General features: G+C 43.4%; 1 protein-coding gene across 1 annotated transcript in view; it reads right to left on the bottom strand.

The window, feature by feature from the left end:
- Nucleotides 1-2,797: 2,797 nt before the first annotated feature.
- CDX1 (caudal type homeobox 1) overlaps nucleotides 2,798-18,331 on the bottom strand; it is a 66,870-nt gene continuing 51,336 nt past the window's right edge. Inside the window, exons 2-3 of the mRNA XM_054975284.1 lie at nucleotides 7,392-7,537; nucleotides 2,798-4,095 (exon numbers count right to left, since the gene is read on the bottom strand). Of these exons, the coding sequence (XP_054831259.1) occupies nucleotides 3,892-4,095; nucleotides 7,392-7,537 (350 nt within the window). The 3' untranslated portion in view covers nucleotides 2,798-3,891. The remainder of the gene's footprint in view (nucleotides 4,096-7,391; nucleotides 7,538-18,331) is intronic.

Genomic DNA, 18,331 nt, shown 5'->3' with positions numbered 1-18,331 from the left:
TCTGTGAGAAGCGCCACCAGAAAAGTTAGTTCTGGTGATCAGTAAATCAAAACTGAGTAACAAAGCAGCCATGCTGTGACAATGTGGAAAACATGTGGGTGACTGAGATGCACAGGCCCTATTCTGAAAGCAATTTCCTTAATGGTCCCAAAGGCACCAATGCCAGCTGTCCCATTCACTATCTCATACCTTGCTTCTGTGTTTGTTGTTCTTGCATGGGGAGGCTGGTAAACTTGTTACCAGTCATAAACTGAGATTAGAGACCCACAACCAGTGACGGTTTATGGTTGGGTGGCCTTGGTCTTTGGCCCTAGGAAAGCAAGCCCTTCCCTGCCTTTGGTCTCCTCAATTGCCCTTGATGCTCAGGTTACAATGGTCTGAAAGCCCTCCCAATACCATTCCCCTGAGCAAAGCAAACTGGCTTAAAAACGTAAGGCACGTTTCTTGCAAACAGATAGAGTGTTTCCTCAGGATATAGCAGGGAATGGTTACTCCTTTTCCAAACATAGCATCTGGTGAAATTAACATCTTCTAAACAAGTAAAGGGAGCTAATTCTTCATGCATGCAATTCACCTTTTTGACTTGTTAATCTCAGCTCAAAGAATTTTTTGAAAAAACACAATATGACTTCATCAATCTCTGCCACCAAAAAAGTCAGACATCTCATAGTTATTCTCAAGGTGTCCATGACCTTAGGTTTCTAGTAATGAATAATAATGGAAAGGATGACTCACTTTTAAGACCCCCCCCATATTATCTCTGTAGCAGGTGCTAATTAGCAACTTGTAGAAGGTTTAAAAAAAAACAACACCTCAGCTTTAAAACATGTTTCATGGTTTAGGATTTTAGTACAATGATATCAGATTAACAGGCAGAAAAGATATTATGCGACCAGTGGCCTAGGGGCTGACGCAGCAGCAGCATATAAGGGAAGGATGTTGCACACTTGTAAGAGCACCAACTTCACCTCAGTCATTAGCAGTATTAAGTAAAATGGTCTATCATGAATATCCAAATGCCAAGTTATACAGCATGTTATGTGATCATGGCATACCCATTGCGTTGCTTTATTATTGCTGCCTCTACCACTGAGATATATAATGATCATACCCCTGCCTGTGAAAAATACAATCATATTTTCTATGGTGCAATTATCAGTTCTCCACCCAAACAAAGAAATCACATCTGTTAATCTCAAACCAAACATTTTTGTGCTTTGCTCCCCCCCATTATAAATCACTCCTGTTAATTTTCAAACTCAACAACTCATAGACATTACCAAGTTGAAGAAAAGGATGAAAGAATGACATATATCTAAAATGTAATCTTTATTTTTGAAGAGAGGTTTTAAAAAAGATTTTCTTTCCTTATATACAAAATAATCCCCAACCCGAGTTTCACATTAAAGAAATATAAACACCAGAGTTTTGCCACTAAGCGCTGTAGATAGTGGTACGTCCTCAGGTTGCAGGAGAGTGAGAACTATAACTTCTAAGCCAAATGTATCAATGGGGGGGGGGGGCTGAAAAAAGGTTCACCTGGCCCACTCAGATGTCTGGGATATTCATCAGAGATGCATCTGTTTCATTTTCAGCTTCTCTCATCTTTCATTTGCTTCCTAGATTTGTAGATGATGTATAACTCCAAAAGGTAGAGTTTGAGTGCATTTATCTAAGTTTGAATTGAGCCAAAGGTTATCTTATTCATTATATATGTTAATTTAGCTTAGCTAAGCTAGAAATATTGTTTTATCGCCAGCTATTGCTGTTGTGGAGTGATCACATACATGTATTTGAGCTTTATATAAAAATGTCACAGACTCTACCCCTCTTGCATCCCTCTGTTTGCACTTTTCTTTTCCTATGCATGAGTATATACTGAGGGAAGGCAGCATGGTATAGCCTGATCTCATCAGCAGATCGTTGGAAGCTAAGCAGGGTCAGTAGTTGGATGGACAACCACCAAGGTAGACTCTGCAGAGGAACGCACTGGCAAACCACCTTTGCTTCTCACTGTCATGGAAAGCCCCTTGCTGGGGTCGCCATAAATCAGTTACAACTTGACAGCACATATGCACATGTATATACTACCTCTGTTAAATGAGTGAGGATGTACTTCACCCACCTGATAAAGTGAGCACAAAAGCTTTTGTCACAATAAATCTGTTAGTCTTTAAGGTGCCATGAGACTTTTGGTTTTGCTACAACTGTGATCCCTCTGGAATTCCTTACATTCAAATCATATGGGAGAAATAAAGAAAAGTTCCATGAAGCTATATAGCAAGTCAAGGAAGATTTTTATATGGAGTGTGTGTGTGTGTGTGTGCGTGCGTGCGTGCGTGCGCGCGCGCGCGTGCTTCCCTGAAATGCTACTTTCATACTTGCTACTATTGGTACACTAAAAACCAGTGACAACGTGTTTGTTCCAACATCCCTTCTTATTTCTTTCTGGTGAGTAGCAGGTCCTCTTTCCTTGTTTAATCCTTTCAATATCTCTCTTTACTTCATTCTTCCTTCACTTTCCCATACAGTCAGATGCAGCAAGTCAGTTCTTCTTCCTATGCAATATTTTGATTCTGTTGATTAAAGCTCCAAGCAACAGGAATGTCTTTGACACGTGGGTATACATGAGTCCCCCCTTTCTGAAACACTAAGTGATTTCTGGCAGTGCATAGGGCTTCCATTTTCATTGGCAATGGACTAACAACATAGTCAGATGAACACAGTAATTAAAATGAATATTTATAAAACAAGTATGGAAAAACCCTTAATCCGTAGACAAGAGAACCTTTTGTTGGGCAAATCCCAGCTAGGCACCCCACCATCCCAAAAATAGGGAGAAGCAAGACAAGCATGAGTTAAGCTGCTGAACGGTTGTCCTATCACACATTCGAGGAGAGGAATCATACGAAAAGCTGCCTTATACTGAATCAGGCACCCATCTAGCTCAGTATCATGTACTTTGACTGGCAGCAGCTCTCCAGCATCTTGGATGGGTGGGGTGCTCTCAAAATCTGCTTTCTGAGATCCTTGTCACTGGAGATGCTTGGGACTGAGCCTTGAGCGTGCGTGCATGTTTTACCATTGAGTCAATATGCCCTGAGGGGTCTAGTACTGGTGCGTCCTGAAATACAGTTCAGCATATTGAACTATTTTTAACAACACAAAGAAAAGGAAATTCTTAGATTCAGAATTTGATACTTGATGTACTAAGAGACCAACAAGCCAACTACTGGTATCAATACTTTGCTCTCTAATCCAGGATGTCTGCCTCTTTTTATACACTTTGCACTTAGGCAGCTTTCAGTCATCTCAGACTTGTCTTACTGTTGGCTACTCAGTTCCACTCAAATGCTATACTGAATGCCTGTAGCTTTTAGTGCTATGTATCTGAACTCTTCCATGGAACCACCCACCTGACTGTTGTTAACTGACTTGGATGGGATTCAGACATGGCTTAAACCTTGGATGGTTGACCTGCTCTCATATCTAGCTCTTTCATGACTCAGTTATCAAGGCTTGAGTGCCAATCCTGAGCAGAGGCTGACAGATTATCCCGAAATACTTTCTCAGTGCCCTGTTGTTTGTTTCTTTTCTTTCCCCCGTACACAAGCATCTATATCTGCATTTCCCCCTTTAAATATTTTCAGACAGCAGCAAATCCTTCCATATAGTTAACTAATAACAACTACTGTACTGCTTTTATACATAGGAACAAGTCTATGAAATTTGTCCAGTGATACCATATAAAACACACACTGGATGCAAAGGAAGTGGCTTCATGGTCTCAGTGATAATAAGAACTCTTAGCCTCTAGTATCTGCCAGCTATTTTGGTTCTCTTGGTCTACCATATATTTCTGAATCTGTAGCTCAAATGGAAGAGCAGGATTTAAGGCATGTATTCTTCCTTGATAGTCATTGGCGATGAGGAGACCAGGTTGGTGGTACTGCTGCAGATACCTCCAATTGGACCAGGCGTGCCAACTGCTGGAGGGGTGGGTGTGGTCGTACTAGCAGGCTGTGTTTGTTGCTGCATCTTCTTCTTGTTCACCTTCCTCTCTTTGGCTCTCCGATTCTGGAACCAGATTTTCACCTGCAAAAACAAAGAAGCAAAGAGTGGTAGAGCCAAGGAGGAAAATGAAGAAATAAGAAATAGACATCAATGCACAGCATTAAATGGCAAGAAAAAGCAATATATGGTGGCAGGGAGACAGAATTGGGATGAGATGGAGCATGTCAAGATTCAGGAAAGAAAGTGGATGGTTGGGAGACAGAAAGAGAAATAAGGCAAAAGAGATACAGTAATTGTCAGAACTCATTAGAATTTATTCTTTTCTCTGATCTCTCTTTTCAGAAAGCTACCTTTCCTGGTGCAATAAAATCTCATGTGTGCTGGCCAAACTCTTACCCGCTGATTCTCCACTAGATTGCCAATTGCAAAAGGCATCATTTGCCACAAACAATGTAATTCTAGGAACACTGCCCTGGGAGTAAGGACCACTGAAAAGACCTGAGGTTCTAGTAGACCTGATAAAGACAGCTTTCTAAAAGAAAAGCTGACCTGTCATCAAGAGTTCCAAATTGAACTGCAAATATTTTGCACGTGTGTATTCTAGCAGATTTGGAAACTCTGAGTGCAGGGGAAGGCACTGCGATGCTATGCACACCATGTGTAATGTCCCTGTAATTAGCTGTTTCTAATACTAATTTTTTATCATCAGTTGAGAAGTATAGTCTAGGCAGGATACACAGGAGCATAGCTATGGGACTTTTTCAGACATGGAGCAGTAATGTCACTTCCCAGAGATCTTGATGATGATGATGACGACGACGACAACAACAACAACAACGTTTGATTTATATACTGCCCTTCAGGATAACTTAATGCCACATTCAGAGCAGTTTACATAGTGTGTTATTATCCTCATGGCAATCACCCTGTGAGGTGGGTGGGGGTGAGAGAGCTCTGGAAGACCCAAGGTCACCCAGATGGCTTCAAGCAGAGGATTGGGGAATCAAACCCAGTTCTCCAGATTAGAGTCCTACCACTCTTAATCACTACACCAAACTGGCTCTTCTTTACTTTAAAAAACAACAACAACCCTAACTCCTAAAAACAGCCTTGAAAATCTTCATTGATTAAAAACAAATTCTTCCATTTGGTTCTTCTGCCATCTTCCTTCTTGTCTCTTGGAACGATCCCCTCCCTCCCTCCCACTCTTTCCCTCCTTCCAGGTTCAAAAAGCTGAATTCCAAACTTGGCACTGAAGTACAGCTCAAAAAATTTACTCAATGGGGCCACAGAGGAATAGCGAAGATAGTTCTATGAACTTGGAGGGGAGATCCCTAGATTTGCAGGGGGAAATCTGAAATAGGGGGGGGGGGGATCAGGGCTAAAAATAATAGGAGACCTGTCCGCGCATGTTCAAATGGGGCTGGGAAAAAACTTATTTTGGGTTGTCAACCCAAAACAGCATGCAGAAACAAGAGGAAAAGAGTAGAGATGGAGGAGTAGGGAAAGAAGGAGGGAGGAGAAACACAGTGGATACAGGGGGCAGGAAAGATGGGGACAAATGTTTGGAGGAGAGAAAAGATCAGTAGGGTGGGTGACAGGGAAGAAGGTTATAGGAGGGGGAGGAGGGAGGGGCAGGTAGAGGGTCAGTGGATGTACTGAATGGCACTCTTGCAGACGTCCTCTGGGCTGAGAGAACATGGCTGCTGATACAACCTTAGAAGTTGCTGCTGTCCAGCTCTTGAGGGTGGCCGCAGCCTTTTCAGCTATTCTCCAGTCAGAGAGTGGTGGATGGTGGAACTTTCTCAGAAGCCTGGAAACCTGAGAACAGTCCCACCTTTCCAGTCGTTCTCAGGGCTGTCTCAAAGCATGTCTGCTGGGATAGCCTGAGCAGCTGTATTCTCACAGCCCCAAGGATAGCTAGAAAGTGGAAGCAGGTGTTTTTAAAAAATTTTTTACCTGAGGATGGCTGCAAAACGGGAAAGTTCTCTCTTTGCAGGCTTCCTTGGACAATGTAAAAACAACATACAACCTTTTGTTTCAGGTCCTTGCTTGTTATCCCTACATTGAAAGAGCAGTTTGCCTAAGGACATTTAGCAAGTTTATGAACATTTCAAACTGAAGTTTACAATGCAATCCTAAGCAGAGTTGCTCCAGCCTAAGACCATTGATTTTAATTGGCCTAGACTGGTATAACTCTGCTTAGGATTGTACTATTAGTCTGTTAGCCAGTATGGTGAAGCAGACAAATTTGAATGGTATTTGGGCTTCATACCAGAGCTCTTAAGCTTTCCAGAGATATCTGATTGGGGCTTCATCTGGCACATACTCTATTCCTGGGTTCAACACTTATTTAAATATAAAACAAGAGTCCAGTGGCAGTTTAGAGACTAAACGAATTTGTTCCAGCACAATGGAATGATTATAGTTTATACTTCAATATATTCCGTTTAGTGACTAAAGTGCCACTGAATTCCTGTTTTGTTTTGCTGCTACAGACTAACACAGCTATCCATCCACACATTCCAAGGAACTCAGATTAAGACAAAAAACATCAGAAGTTCATTTTTTGGTGTATAGTCTTAATGAGACTGTTCGTATGGACAGGTGGCCACAGAGCCATGCCTGTGGCATATAATGAAAAGCTCCTGCATTTCCAGATTTACTTCCACACCCTTCATCATTATCAGTGGCTTGGGCATGTTCTCAGAGATGCTTTAAGTGATACATGCCTGTTCTCTGACCTTGATGTCTTTGCAATCCAGTTAGTACTGACTACATTCTTTAACTCCAACTTAGATTGAGAAGCAGCACATAAACTCAAAATAATCTTGTTTTAGATTGTTAGTAACAAGTATGTAATTCAGCTCAAGAAAAAGGTGAGCACATATAGTAATGGAAAATGCAATTTTTGAGTATTCGTGAGGCCTGTGGCTTTACTGTCACAATTCCTATCTTCCATGTCATTTTACTGTTTAAGACCATAGCAGAGTCTGTTTCTGAGACCTAGTAAAAATAGAGCCAGGTAAATCTGTAAAGCAGACTTTTAGAAATTTGGTCATTCATTGGCTCAAAAATAGCAGTGATCTATCACATTTTTTATCATGACCTTGGGTAGCTGCACCTTCATTTTATCTTCACAACAACACCTGTTAGATATTTTAGGCTGAGGGTGAGTGACCGGCCCACTGTAACCACTATACCATACTGGCTCCAGGCTCCGTACAAGTAAGCTATCCTACAACTGGACACATACAAGAGAAAACACAGCAGCCTTGAAGTAAATTAGAAGTCTGATCCTATACATGTTTTCTCAAAAGTAAGTCCCACTGAATTCTGTGTGACTTATGAAGGCAGTTTCATAAGTTTGTACCAACCTGCCGTTCAGTGAGTCCTAATGTTGCTGCCAGCTCTGCTTTCCGCCGGATGGTGATGTAGCGGCTGTAATGGAACTCCTTCTCCAGTTCCAAGCGCTGATGGTCTGTGTATACAACACGGTACTTGTCCTTTGTTCTGGTCTTGCCTAATAAAAAAAAGTAATTGCAATAAAATACTGAATTACCAGTATGAATGTGAAATATCTACAATGGGTTGTACAATATCACCCTAAGAACATGGCAGGAATGAGGGATAGCAAAGATAGGCAAGAAGCAGAAGAAAAGGAAAATAGAGGGTGGTGGTAGTGGCAGGCAGGGGGAGAGGTCCCTTTGTCTGGGTTAGTTTTCATATATTCTTTTCTCCTTTTGTTCTCCTAGCCTATAATGAACCTGAGAGTTAAGGAAAGTTCATTCTTGCTTTGCCCAGGAAGCAGCGTATATATTAGTTTCATTCCTTCTTTGCTATGCTGAGCTTTTCTCTGACTGCCACTTTTGACGTTTCTATATCCTGCTGTTTAATTCTTAAATGGTGTTTAGATTTCCAAATTAACAGCAACAAGAACAGCTCATCTGACATGCTCTGTCTTGCAGAGTGCTTAAGGCTCAAGTAGTTAGCATAGGCCCTATTATCATTACTTATTGGCACTGTGAGTAGTGTTGTTTCCATAGCCAGCTTCAGTTTTACAGGGCCATGCTTTTCTCTCCTAGGCTTGAGCTTTGGGCTATCAGGCATTCTCAAATCATGTGAGCAAGAGTACTTTCCCTAGTAAATGTCTGAGCATAATCCTATGTGGATTAGCTCTGTGTTGTGTAACGAAAACATGCAAATATGCCATGATCCTTTAGCATATGATATATGGGCTTCATAGCAAAGCATTTGTTGTATGCCATAACACAACAAATGAAAGACAAGCTACTTAAATCTTAACAGGAAAGGATTATAGAAATGTGAAAAATTAAAGACTTTATAAATGAACCCCAGATTTATTGAGTGGTAATGTTTAAGAGTGAAAAGCATATCTATAAAAACAACTTATATATTTGGACTCCCCAGGAGGTAGGACATATGCCCATTACAGTTTGAAGAACCAATAGCTATTTGGTGCTGTATTGCTTATTAGAAATGGACACAAAATATGCCTGAGATCTAGACAGATTCATACACGAGATACAAGAATAAGTGTATAATGAGTGTATATGAAAAGAGTATAATGTTAATGAGATACATTAAGTTTTTCCATCTTAAAGTAATGTTTATACCAGTTGTAAAAATTAGTATCTGTTTTATTCTTTAATGGTGTATTCTTTCTCATCATTAATAATTTTGAAAAATCCAGTAAGAGACATGTAGGTCATACTTTGTCTAGATTTTAAATAAAGTTGAATATGAGTCCCTCCTTGGAAAGTTTAATTCTTTCCAGCTTTTCTTTATTGGGACATGATTCACTCACTCATTTCTGAATGAGGATCCTGATATTTCTCCCAAGCTGTTATACTCCAAATTTTCCCCCAACAAGGATTCTAGTTTCTTAGTTAGTTCTTCGTGGATATTGTGAATATTCCATTGTGCAGACCTTCTAGGTATGAACCAAACCAGCACTGCAGAATCTTCTAATATGTTATTGTGATTTATCATGGGCTTGGTTATGGTGACCCCTCTCCATCACCTGGCTATTTTGCCACCATTGCATTTTCTAAAATGCTATCCATGGAGAGTTGTAACTAGAGTTCCTAGAGTTGTAACTATAAAAAATCCCGCTACAATTTTAAAGACAAAAAATTTAGTTCAGTGAATTTTACCTCACATGTGGGGCTTGAAATGAAGAAGCACTACAGATATGAATGGGGATCCTTGTTAAGGCCACTTCTTAATTAATATATGCACTACAAGCTGTTTCGAATTTCCACTACAGTCTCAAAGCAAATAACAGCAGAGTTGACATGCCCCCTTGTCAATTTCAACTTTTTGCCTCCTACTGCCAAGCTGCAGCGGCAATGACACAGCAGCTCTTAGGGGGAAAAGGAGTGAAGTTGGAGTATGCCCCAGCAGCTGCTGATGAAAACCTTAGTTAACAGAAGAGAAGAGTGACTTTCTTTCTCATTGGAGCAGCAGCATCTGTGGCAATGGTAGGCATTGTTTGCCTTGCAGTAGTAGTGTTGGTGACAGGTGCCTAGCTAATAGGAGAAGGGTGGTTGCATTTTCTCCAGCCCAGCCATTTCTTCTAAGGGAGGTGATCCATTTTATGGAAACTACACATTGCGCTAATAGCACTTAATAAGACTAACATTTGTATACTGTTAGGGAGGACAAGGAGGAGGAAAAGAAGGAGAAGGATTTATTAGCATTTAAGGCAAATTCATTTTTAGTCCCTCACAATGGAACTGAAATGAGTTCCAACTTGACATTCACATCAGCTATCCTGCTTGGGTTCCTGCAGGCTAGTTATGAGTCACGCACAATGGGACTCTTATGTTCAGCCCAGCATAGGGCAAAAAGGAAAATGAGACAGTCAATGTATCCTGCAGCAGTCCTTGCATTTAATTTTTTATATCCCTTCATTTTTATATTTGGATCTCCAAGTGAAGAGACTTTGATGGATTCTTAAGGGTTATGGTGGCCAAGGGTGTGAACACCATGTGAGTGTCTGAATGTCATCTGCAACTATATACATTCTTTCCAGAATGCCAAGTAGGAAAGGGTGGAGTTAATTTGATTTCCAGCAAAACACAAAACAGAGCAGATGTCTAAGAACTGTCTTTCCTTTACCATTGCCAAGGAGTTTGGAACTGAAACAGGAACCCAGTGGATGAAAAACCCATAGCATTTACTAATTTGTTTTAATGCTCTGGATCAACATCAGTTGTCTGTGAGAATTAGGTCTAGCTGTGTTAATTGCTGATCTCTAACTGTTCACCAGATGTCAAGGCAGTAATAAATAATGGAGATTTTGGTTCTACCATGCCAAAGCACACTAAAGTGAAAGTAGAACAAATTCTGCTCTCAACATAAATGTCAAGAAACAGCTCTGAAGTGAATAGTGTAACAGGGTATTGCATTAAGAACTATACTATAATATGAAAATGTGGTATGAATATTACTTTGGTAATGAAAATACTAGAACAAGCAGCATATTATCTGGCAGGAGAAAGAATCCCAGAGAGTGGTTTAAAAGTCTATGACACTGTTCTATTGCTGAAGCTAAGCAGGTCTGGTCCTGGAATGTGCCAGTATGGAAGACCATCTGGGACCCATATCAGAGGTGCTCTGACTTTGTAAGAAGAGAAGGCTGTATGGGGAAAAATATAAAAAGGGTAATGGATTTCTCCATAAGTCTTTTTCACTGAAAGTCAACAAGGTACTCTTCAAAAATACTCAAAAGTCCTCCTGGAGAAAAAGCAGCTCAGTTTGAGACAGTTACTGTGGCACCCTCTGCCTTCCTAACAGGAAGACCCTGTACAATATCCCTTAGTGTCGTGAGGATTTGTTCACAGAAGCACAGGCTTTCTAGGCAACCCTTACAACTGTCCCCAGATATCGAGACTGTGTGAAAGTGCTGTCTGGATTATTTCCTCCAATGATATGAACATCCCTGCTGGATCAGACTGAGGGTCTGATCGGGCCTGTTTTGAGGTGCTGCGGAGCACAGATGGCTGTTCAACTTCTGCTTGTTAACCTCCAGTGATAGAACAGCCCACCAGATACCTGAAAAGCATGATAATGTTTCAGTCCCTTCAGTGTCCTCCAGCCTAAACATACCCAGTTCCTTTCTTTCTTCTTCATGGGATTCATTAAACAGGTCCCAACCATCTTTAGCACCATTTGAACCTGCTCTAAGAACACTATCCAGAACTGGAAACAGCATTCTTGATTAGGGACCAGATGATTTCTGAAAATGAGTGGCCCACAGTTGAGGCTAGTATAGCTTATATGGTGATCTCCATAATTCCAGTGGGCCCAAGTGTCCAACAGAGGTAAGTCTAGAATGTCTACAACTAACACCAAAGTTGCCTTGTGGGGTACCCGACTCCTGAGTCCTGGCATGGGGAGGGCTGAGGGTGCACCAACAGATAAGTAAGAGCTGGGGGGGGGGCAGCTGCCCCAGTTTGCTTGTTCACATTGGCCTCTCCTCTCCCCTCACCTGTGCCCCTCCCCAAATGCCAGCTTCTGCAGTTCAGGCTTGCCGGGTGGCCGGCCCCTGCCTGTGAACTGAAACAGTCCATGCCCGCTAAAGAGGCAGTTGCCGAAGGAGCTGTGCTTGATGCAGCTGTGGGGGGAGGGCTTCCAGCAACCCATGCCAGGGCTCTGTTCACACTCCCCTGGGCAGGTTCTCCCCTCAGGCAGAGGGGAGAGTGTGGCCACGGTTCAGGGTGACTGGACACTTGCTCTCATAATTCCCTTTCAATAGCGGTTGCACAACCCCTTGACTGTCTCCCTCAAAGGATCAGAGCTGAAAGCAGTCCGAGGAGTAGAACCTCCAGCTGCAGATGAGGAGAACTTTCTTGGTGGAGGGGCATCCATCATCTAGTTTCTAGCAGCACCTGCAACAATGGAGCCACTGCCCCTGCTCCACCCATGGACATCCCCCCAGGACGGAGTAGACCAGGCTGTGGCTTGCCACACATGTGTCTGTTTCCTTTTCAGGCAGGCCGCAACCCATCAGGGAGCCCAAGAAGCATGGCTGTTCCAGCCCCTGGTGAGCCACCTCAACTGCCATTCAAGCCCAGCCTCAAAAGTGGTTCCCCAAGCAGCTTGCATCTCTACCTCACTCCTGAGAAGGCAGCAAGAGGAATGGATCTTGTGGCTCCAACTGCTGCACAAACAGGCTCAGCTCCCTTTCCAAGTGAGGAAAGTTGGCAACATGCATCCAGACATCCTCTCTACTTTTGGCAATTCAAAGTCTGTGTCAAACAACAACTCCCTCCCTGTCTGTTTGCTTGCCTGAGGAAGATAGTAGTCCCCACTCACTTGTACGTAGGGCTTTCACACATCCTGGAGAATGGTCTCTGACTCTAGGCTGGAACAGATGTGGTAGCCCCAAAGAAGCTGCAGATGCCTCTGTGTCTTAGCGTGGCTCTGTTGCCAACAAGAGCAGGCATCTAGTGGCACTTCGGAGGTTCTGGTCCTGCCCAGCTTCCCTCCCCACTTCAAATTCACTGCAGGCAATGAGGTTGGGCTTGGGGTATTGCCTGTGTGTGACTGGTGCCACAGGAGACTCTCATTCTCCAGCAAACACTGCTGGCATCTGATAAGCCAGCCAGAAGACAGCTGCATGATGGGGATGAAGATGATGCCAGGAGGTGCGGGAGATGTAGCAATGTTCTGGAATCCCTCGGGCTCCTCCCCTGCATGGCTGAGCCACACTCCCTTTAATGTTTGCAGAGGCAGGAACAGCCTCAGGTTTCTTGCGCCAGAGAAGGGATGACGGCCTTTGACACAGTTTCCCAGGTCCTGAAGGCTGCCATCCCACTCTGGGGGCCATCATCCCAGCATCAGAGCACGGCTCTCGGGATCCACCCCACATTCCCCTTGTATCTTGCCAATGTAGCGATGTATTTCAATGAAGAAACTGCATGTCAATGGGCATTTGTGGCTCCCATCATATCCAATAGCCTTCCAGCCTGTCCCATTGTTTACAACAGGCATTCTTGTCATTCATTTCAGAACCTGCCCCCCACTTGCCTCTAAGGAGCTGCCTCTCTGAGACTAGGATGCTGATCCTGAGTGCTGAGGGCTGTGAATGTGACCCTTGACAAGTCCTGCTGCCTTTCTAACTTTTGACAGAGGGGATCCCTGCTTCTTGGATTGATAGCAGAGGTGCGGGAAGTTTGCAAGTGGGTGGTGCTTCAGCTGCCTGCCTGGACCTTGACAGACATGGGAGTTGGGCGAGTGAGTGGGTGGGCAACTAGAGAGCATTCTCTCCTGGCCACGCCTTGCTGGGCTTACCCCCCCACACACACAGGCTGCAGCCCTCTCCCCATCCCCCAGGGGTCACACCCATTGGCTGTTCCCATGGTGGGCCCTGGGGCTGCCCCAGGTGGGCCCCCAGGTGGGTCTCAAACCTCTGGTAGGGCTGTTGCCACAGGCTCCACACTCCATCAATTGCACCTTCAAGTGGGGGGACCCTGTGCCCCACCTACCACTTGACCGGGCAGCCACTCCCAGCTAGGTGCCCCAATGCGGGTGCTGTGACCATGGGGGCATGTGATCCTTAGTTGCCTACTCCCTGGCAGGGAGGGGGTAAATGGAGGTGTCAGTGGGCCCCAAGCAACACGGCCCATGCATTAGCTGTGCCATTGCTTGCCACTCGCGCAGCTGTCACAGGGACAGCGCGGCCATTGGCAAATGCTGGCAGGATTGCCAGGGGAACAGTGGGATGGGCGACCATGCCATACCTTGCCAGGCTCAGCTGCTGGTACAGCTCTCCCACCAAAGTCCTTAGGGAACATACTGGTGGTGCCACAGTTGTGCCGGTCTGAGGCCATCACGGGTCTCGGGATTGCATTACATGTTTATGGTAAACATGTAATGACCAAAAAATGTTGGATACGATCATATTCATTAATCCAGAAGATTTTAAAGACTAATGTTCAAATTAAACCAGAGGCCTTTATTTTAGGACTAATGGATAGACAGCTAGAAAAAAAATCATGGAACTGTATTTTTATAGATGATAATGATAGTAATATTATTATGCGCACAAAAATGGAAAAGTTTGACATTACCCACAACAAAGAAATGGTTGGTGAAGGTGATGGAACTTGCAGAGATGGCTACACTTTGAATACAGAGACAACGTTATCTACATTTATTGCTAACTGGAAACCCCTTATGACTTTTTGCATGAAATGTAAAAAAAAAAATGAACTGATGAGCTGTGGATTCAATAATTAAGGGGGGAGGAGAAATTGCATAGCAGAAAAAGGAGACCTTTATATTTTGTAATTATAGAGTAAGTGTTAAGCTTGTGGTTTTACTTGTGTTTGTCATAAAGAAAATCAGAATTCACTTCTTTATATTTCTTTATATTTTTTATAATTTTTCTTCCCCCCTTTTTTATTCTGCTTTGTAGTTCTATTTTATTTTATTTGCAATTTTTTTTTTCGTTTTTATCTTCTGGTTCTAAAAATTCTTAAAATTTAATTTAAAAAAGAATATTACTTCCATTCTGCAGTCACTGCATTGGCCAGTAGTCAGGCTCAAATGAAGGTAAGGCCTATCACATACAAAGCTCTTCATGGCCTTGGTCCAGAATATTTATGGGACCTCCTCTCTTCCTTTGTTACTCCATGGCAGCTTTGCTCATCTGAACAGGGTCTCTTGTAGGCGTCACCCTGCACATAAGCAAAATCAACAGCTGCCCATATATGTGCATTATCTATGGTGGCCCCCACCCTATGGAATAGCCAGAAGTTAGGAAAGACCCCACTCTCCTGGCTTTCTGCAAACAATGTAAAACTGGGTTATTCAAGAGGGCTTTTTAAACTCAGATATAAGATTGCCAGCTCCAGGTTGAGAAATCCCAGGTTGAGACTGAGGATGTCAAGGTTTTAGGGAAGGGAAGGACCTTTGCAGGGTATAATGCCATATAGTCCATCTTTCAAAACTCCCATTTTCTCCCGGGGAACCGATTTCTGTAGATTGGAGATCAGTTGAAATTCTGGGAGATCTCAAGCCACCACCTAGAGGTTTGCAACCCTACTCAGATAGATGGGCTGTACTGTAAAGAGATGGATCTCAAAGAGATGCTTCAGTAATAAAATAGGGTCTATAGGCTTCATAACTATGTGGTACTATATACTGTCTGTTGCCTCTTGTCTGTTGCTTTCAGAATGTGCTGCTTTGTAGTTGTGTTGTTTAATGTCAGTCTTAGAAATGTGTATGCTCTGTTTCAGCATTTCTTCAACTCTGTATTGGATTTTTGTTGATGTTATATGTCTTTCCAAACTTACATTTATATACCCTATGACATTGTTTATTGAAATGTCCTTTATACTGATTGTACTAATCTCACACTATGTAATCTGCCTTGAGTCTCAATGAGAGCGGCAGACTATAAATGAGACAAATAAAATTTTTTAAAACCTGTATGTTTACTCCAATGGTACAAATAGCAGTTCCACAGGGTCATTTCAGGTCAGGCAATCAACATGGAGTAAAAGTATTAATCTCCCACTCCACAGCCTCAGTTCAAATTTGGTTCCCATACAGCTGCTCTTTACAGGTATAACCTGCTGAATAGGAAGTTTTTACAGCTTCATTCTAGTTAGTCTTAATTTGCCCTCCTTGCTCTCATTGAAACAAGTATCCTCTTTTAAAAACACCTCCTTGTTGCTGCTGCAGCTTCTCCTTCTCCTTATTACCTCTTCCTTACAGCAAGACCTCTTCTATGAGCTAGCAAATCCTTGAGAGGCAATAATGAATGTGTATAATTTGCTGTTTTCATACTGGGCTTAATTCCAAACTGGGAAGTAAAACTATATTATTATAGAACAAGAAAGCCTAGAAGATTAATAATAGGCTATCAAGCCTCATAATATGACATTTTCATTACAAATTCAAGCTACTTTGTGTAGCATATATAAAAGGAGTATGTGGTAAAATAATTGCCATTTTAATGATCTGATTCAGCTAGAAGTGAAGAAATGAAGGCAGAGATCACCCTGATATGTAATGAAGCATGTAATAGTGTATCTACTATTATCTATCATCAGCTGCATTTTTCTGCCATTCTTCTATGGATCTCAAAGTACATGGTTCCCTTCTCCTCCATTTTATCATCATTTTATCAGCTTCATTGCTGATTGAACCTTACTCTCCCATGCTGTAGTCTGATACTCTAACTGCTACAGTTCTCTAGATCTCCATTATGCCAAAGATCTAACACTTGCAATGCCATAAGCAGTGAAAGATGTCATAATTGATACTGGAAAGGTTGTAGTCATAATGGTCCACACAAAACCCACAAACAAGAACTAAAGCCATGTAATACCTTTTATCAGAAACAACCCCAATGTTTTCTGTTAATTTGGAAGGCCCTAATAAAAAGAATTAAGCAGATTTCATAATTGATACTACTGTCAGTATCAATAGTTAACAAGTTACTAAAGATGTGGGCAAGTACAATGCTTGTTGCTAGTAGTATACATTGGAGGTAACAGTCTGTAATGATTTTAAGTGTGTGTGTGTGTGTGTGTGTGTGTGTGTGTGTGTGTGTGTGTGTGTGTGTGTGTGTCTTTAAATGCTTGGTGTGGTACAGACGAAGTATGGGGTTGAAAGAGAGGGATGAGTGAGTGATATGATTGGTTGATAACTGAGAGTGTGGGTGGAGTGAATGCAGTTTTAGACTGAGATTCAGTCTAAATCTCAGTCAGGATTTAGTCAGGGCAAGAGAGGCAAGCTGTGTGCAGTCTGAGCGTGTTTAAGTATTTCTGAGAGAAATATAACCAGTGTGGAAGCCTGAACTGTAAATGTTTGTGAAAGAACATTCAGTCAGGGAAAAGCAGGCAAACTGTGTGTGAAGCCTGAGAGACAATCTGTGTGACTGTGTCTATGAAAAGAAACGTTAAGAACCAATAACACTCTTTGAAATCATCAAGCTTAAGAAATAATATGAAACCAATACACTTCTTATAAAAATAAAAGTTTATTTTGGTTTTTTTATATATCCCAGAGTATCTGTCATTCCTATATCCCATTGTGGCCACATAGTACCACAAAGGAACCTGACGCTTGAGCACATTACTAAAGGGGAAATTTAAATAAAATATCTTGGAATACAATATTCCTGGTGGCAGCAATCTACCCAGAGGGTGTAAGAGAAAGATTAAATGCAAAATCTACTAAAGAGAAAGGGTTGTAACTAGACATGGGCACGAATGGGGAGAAAAACCCAAACAGGCTGTTCGGTGTTCGTTCCCGACGACGAACAAGAACAGACAACTGGAACTGAATATGTCCCGTTACCGAACATGTTTGGTGTTCGGTGGTCGTCGGCACCAGAGCGCCCCCCTTAGCACTTAGAGAGCCCATATTCACAGGGAATGTGCAGCAGGCTATTCTCCAGCTATCACCCAAGTTTGGTCAAGATTGCAGTATGGATCTCAGAGTTATACGTTCCCAAATGTGACACCCCCAGGAAACTCCCATTCAATACAAACAGAGCCACTCTCTCCAGTCCAGTCCATGGGGCCACATTGGCCCCATGCAGTGGACCTGAAGGCAGGCTGCCTTCCCTCTTGGGGGCAGTGGGTCTGGCCGCTGGCCAGCAGCACCCCCCATGTGCCCGCCCGCCAGGCTTACATATGGGCAGACACTTATCCGCTTACGCAGCAAGGTGGTTGATGACTGTGGCTGCTGGTCCTGGTGGGCACGGGGAGGCGGTGGCGTGCCACCTCCCCTCAGGGGGTGAGGGGTCTGGCTGCTCACCAGTGGCACCTCCCATGTGCCCGCCCACCAGGCCTCCAGGTCGGAGGCGGACAGATTATCCGCTCACGCAGCAAGGTGGTTGATGAGTGCAGCCGACAGGCCTGGTGGGTGTAGGGAGGTGGTGGCATGCCACCTCCCCTCAGGGGGTGGGGGTCTGGCCGCTCACTGGTGGCACCCCCCATGTTCCCCCCACCAGGACTCCAGGTCGGAGGTGGACAGACTATCCGGTTATGCAGCAAAGTGGGTGATGCCTGCAGCCGCCAGGCCTGGCGGTTGCGGGGAGGTGGTGACGTGCCACCTCCCCTCAAGGGGTGGGGTGGTTTAGCCACTCACCGGCAGCACCGCCCATGTGCCCACCCACCATGCCTCTGGGTCGGAGGCGGACAGACTATTTGCTTATGCAGCAAGGTGGTTGATGACTGCGGCCACTGGGTAGTTAAGTAGAGGGAGACCAAGGGGTTCCTGCCATGGTGGTGAGCCACACCTGGAAGATCCTGCAAGTGGGCCTGGAAGA

The sequence above is a fragment of the Eublepharis macularius genome, chromosome 4, assembly GCF_028583425.1.
Source record: "Eublepharis macularius isolate TG4126 chromosome 4, MPM_Emac_v1.0, whole genome shotgun sequence".
Classification (NCBI taxonomy): domain Eukaryota; kingdom Metazoa; phylum Chordata; class Lepidosauria; order Squamata; family Eublepharidae; genus Eublepharis; species Eublepharis macularius.
This window is presented reverse-complemented; position numbering and strand designations above follow the sequence as displayed.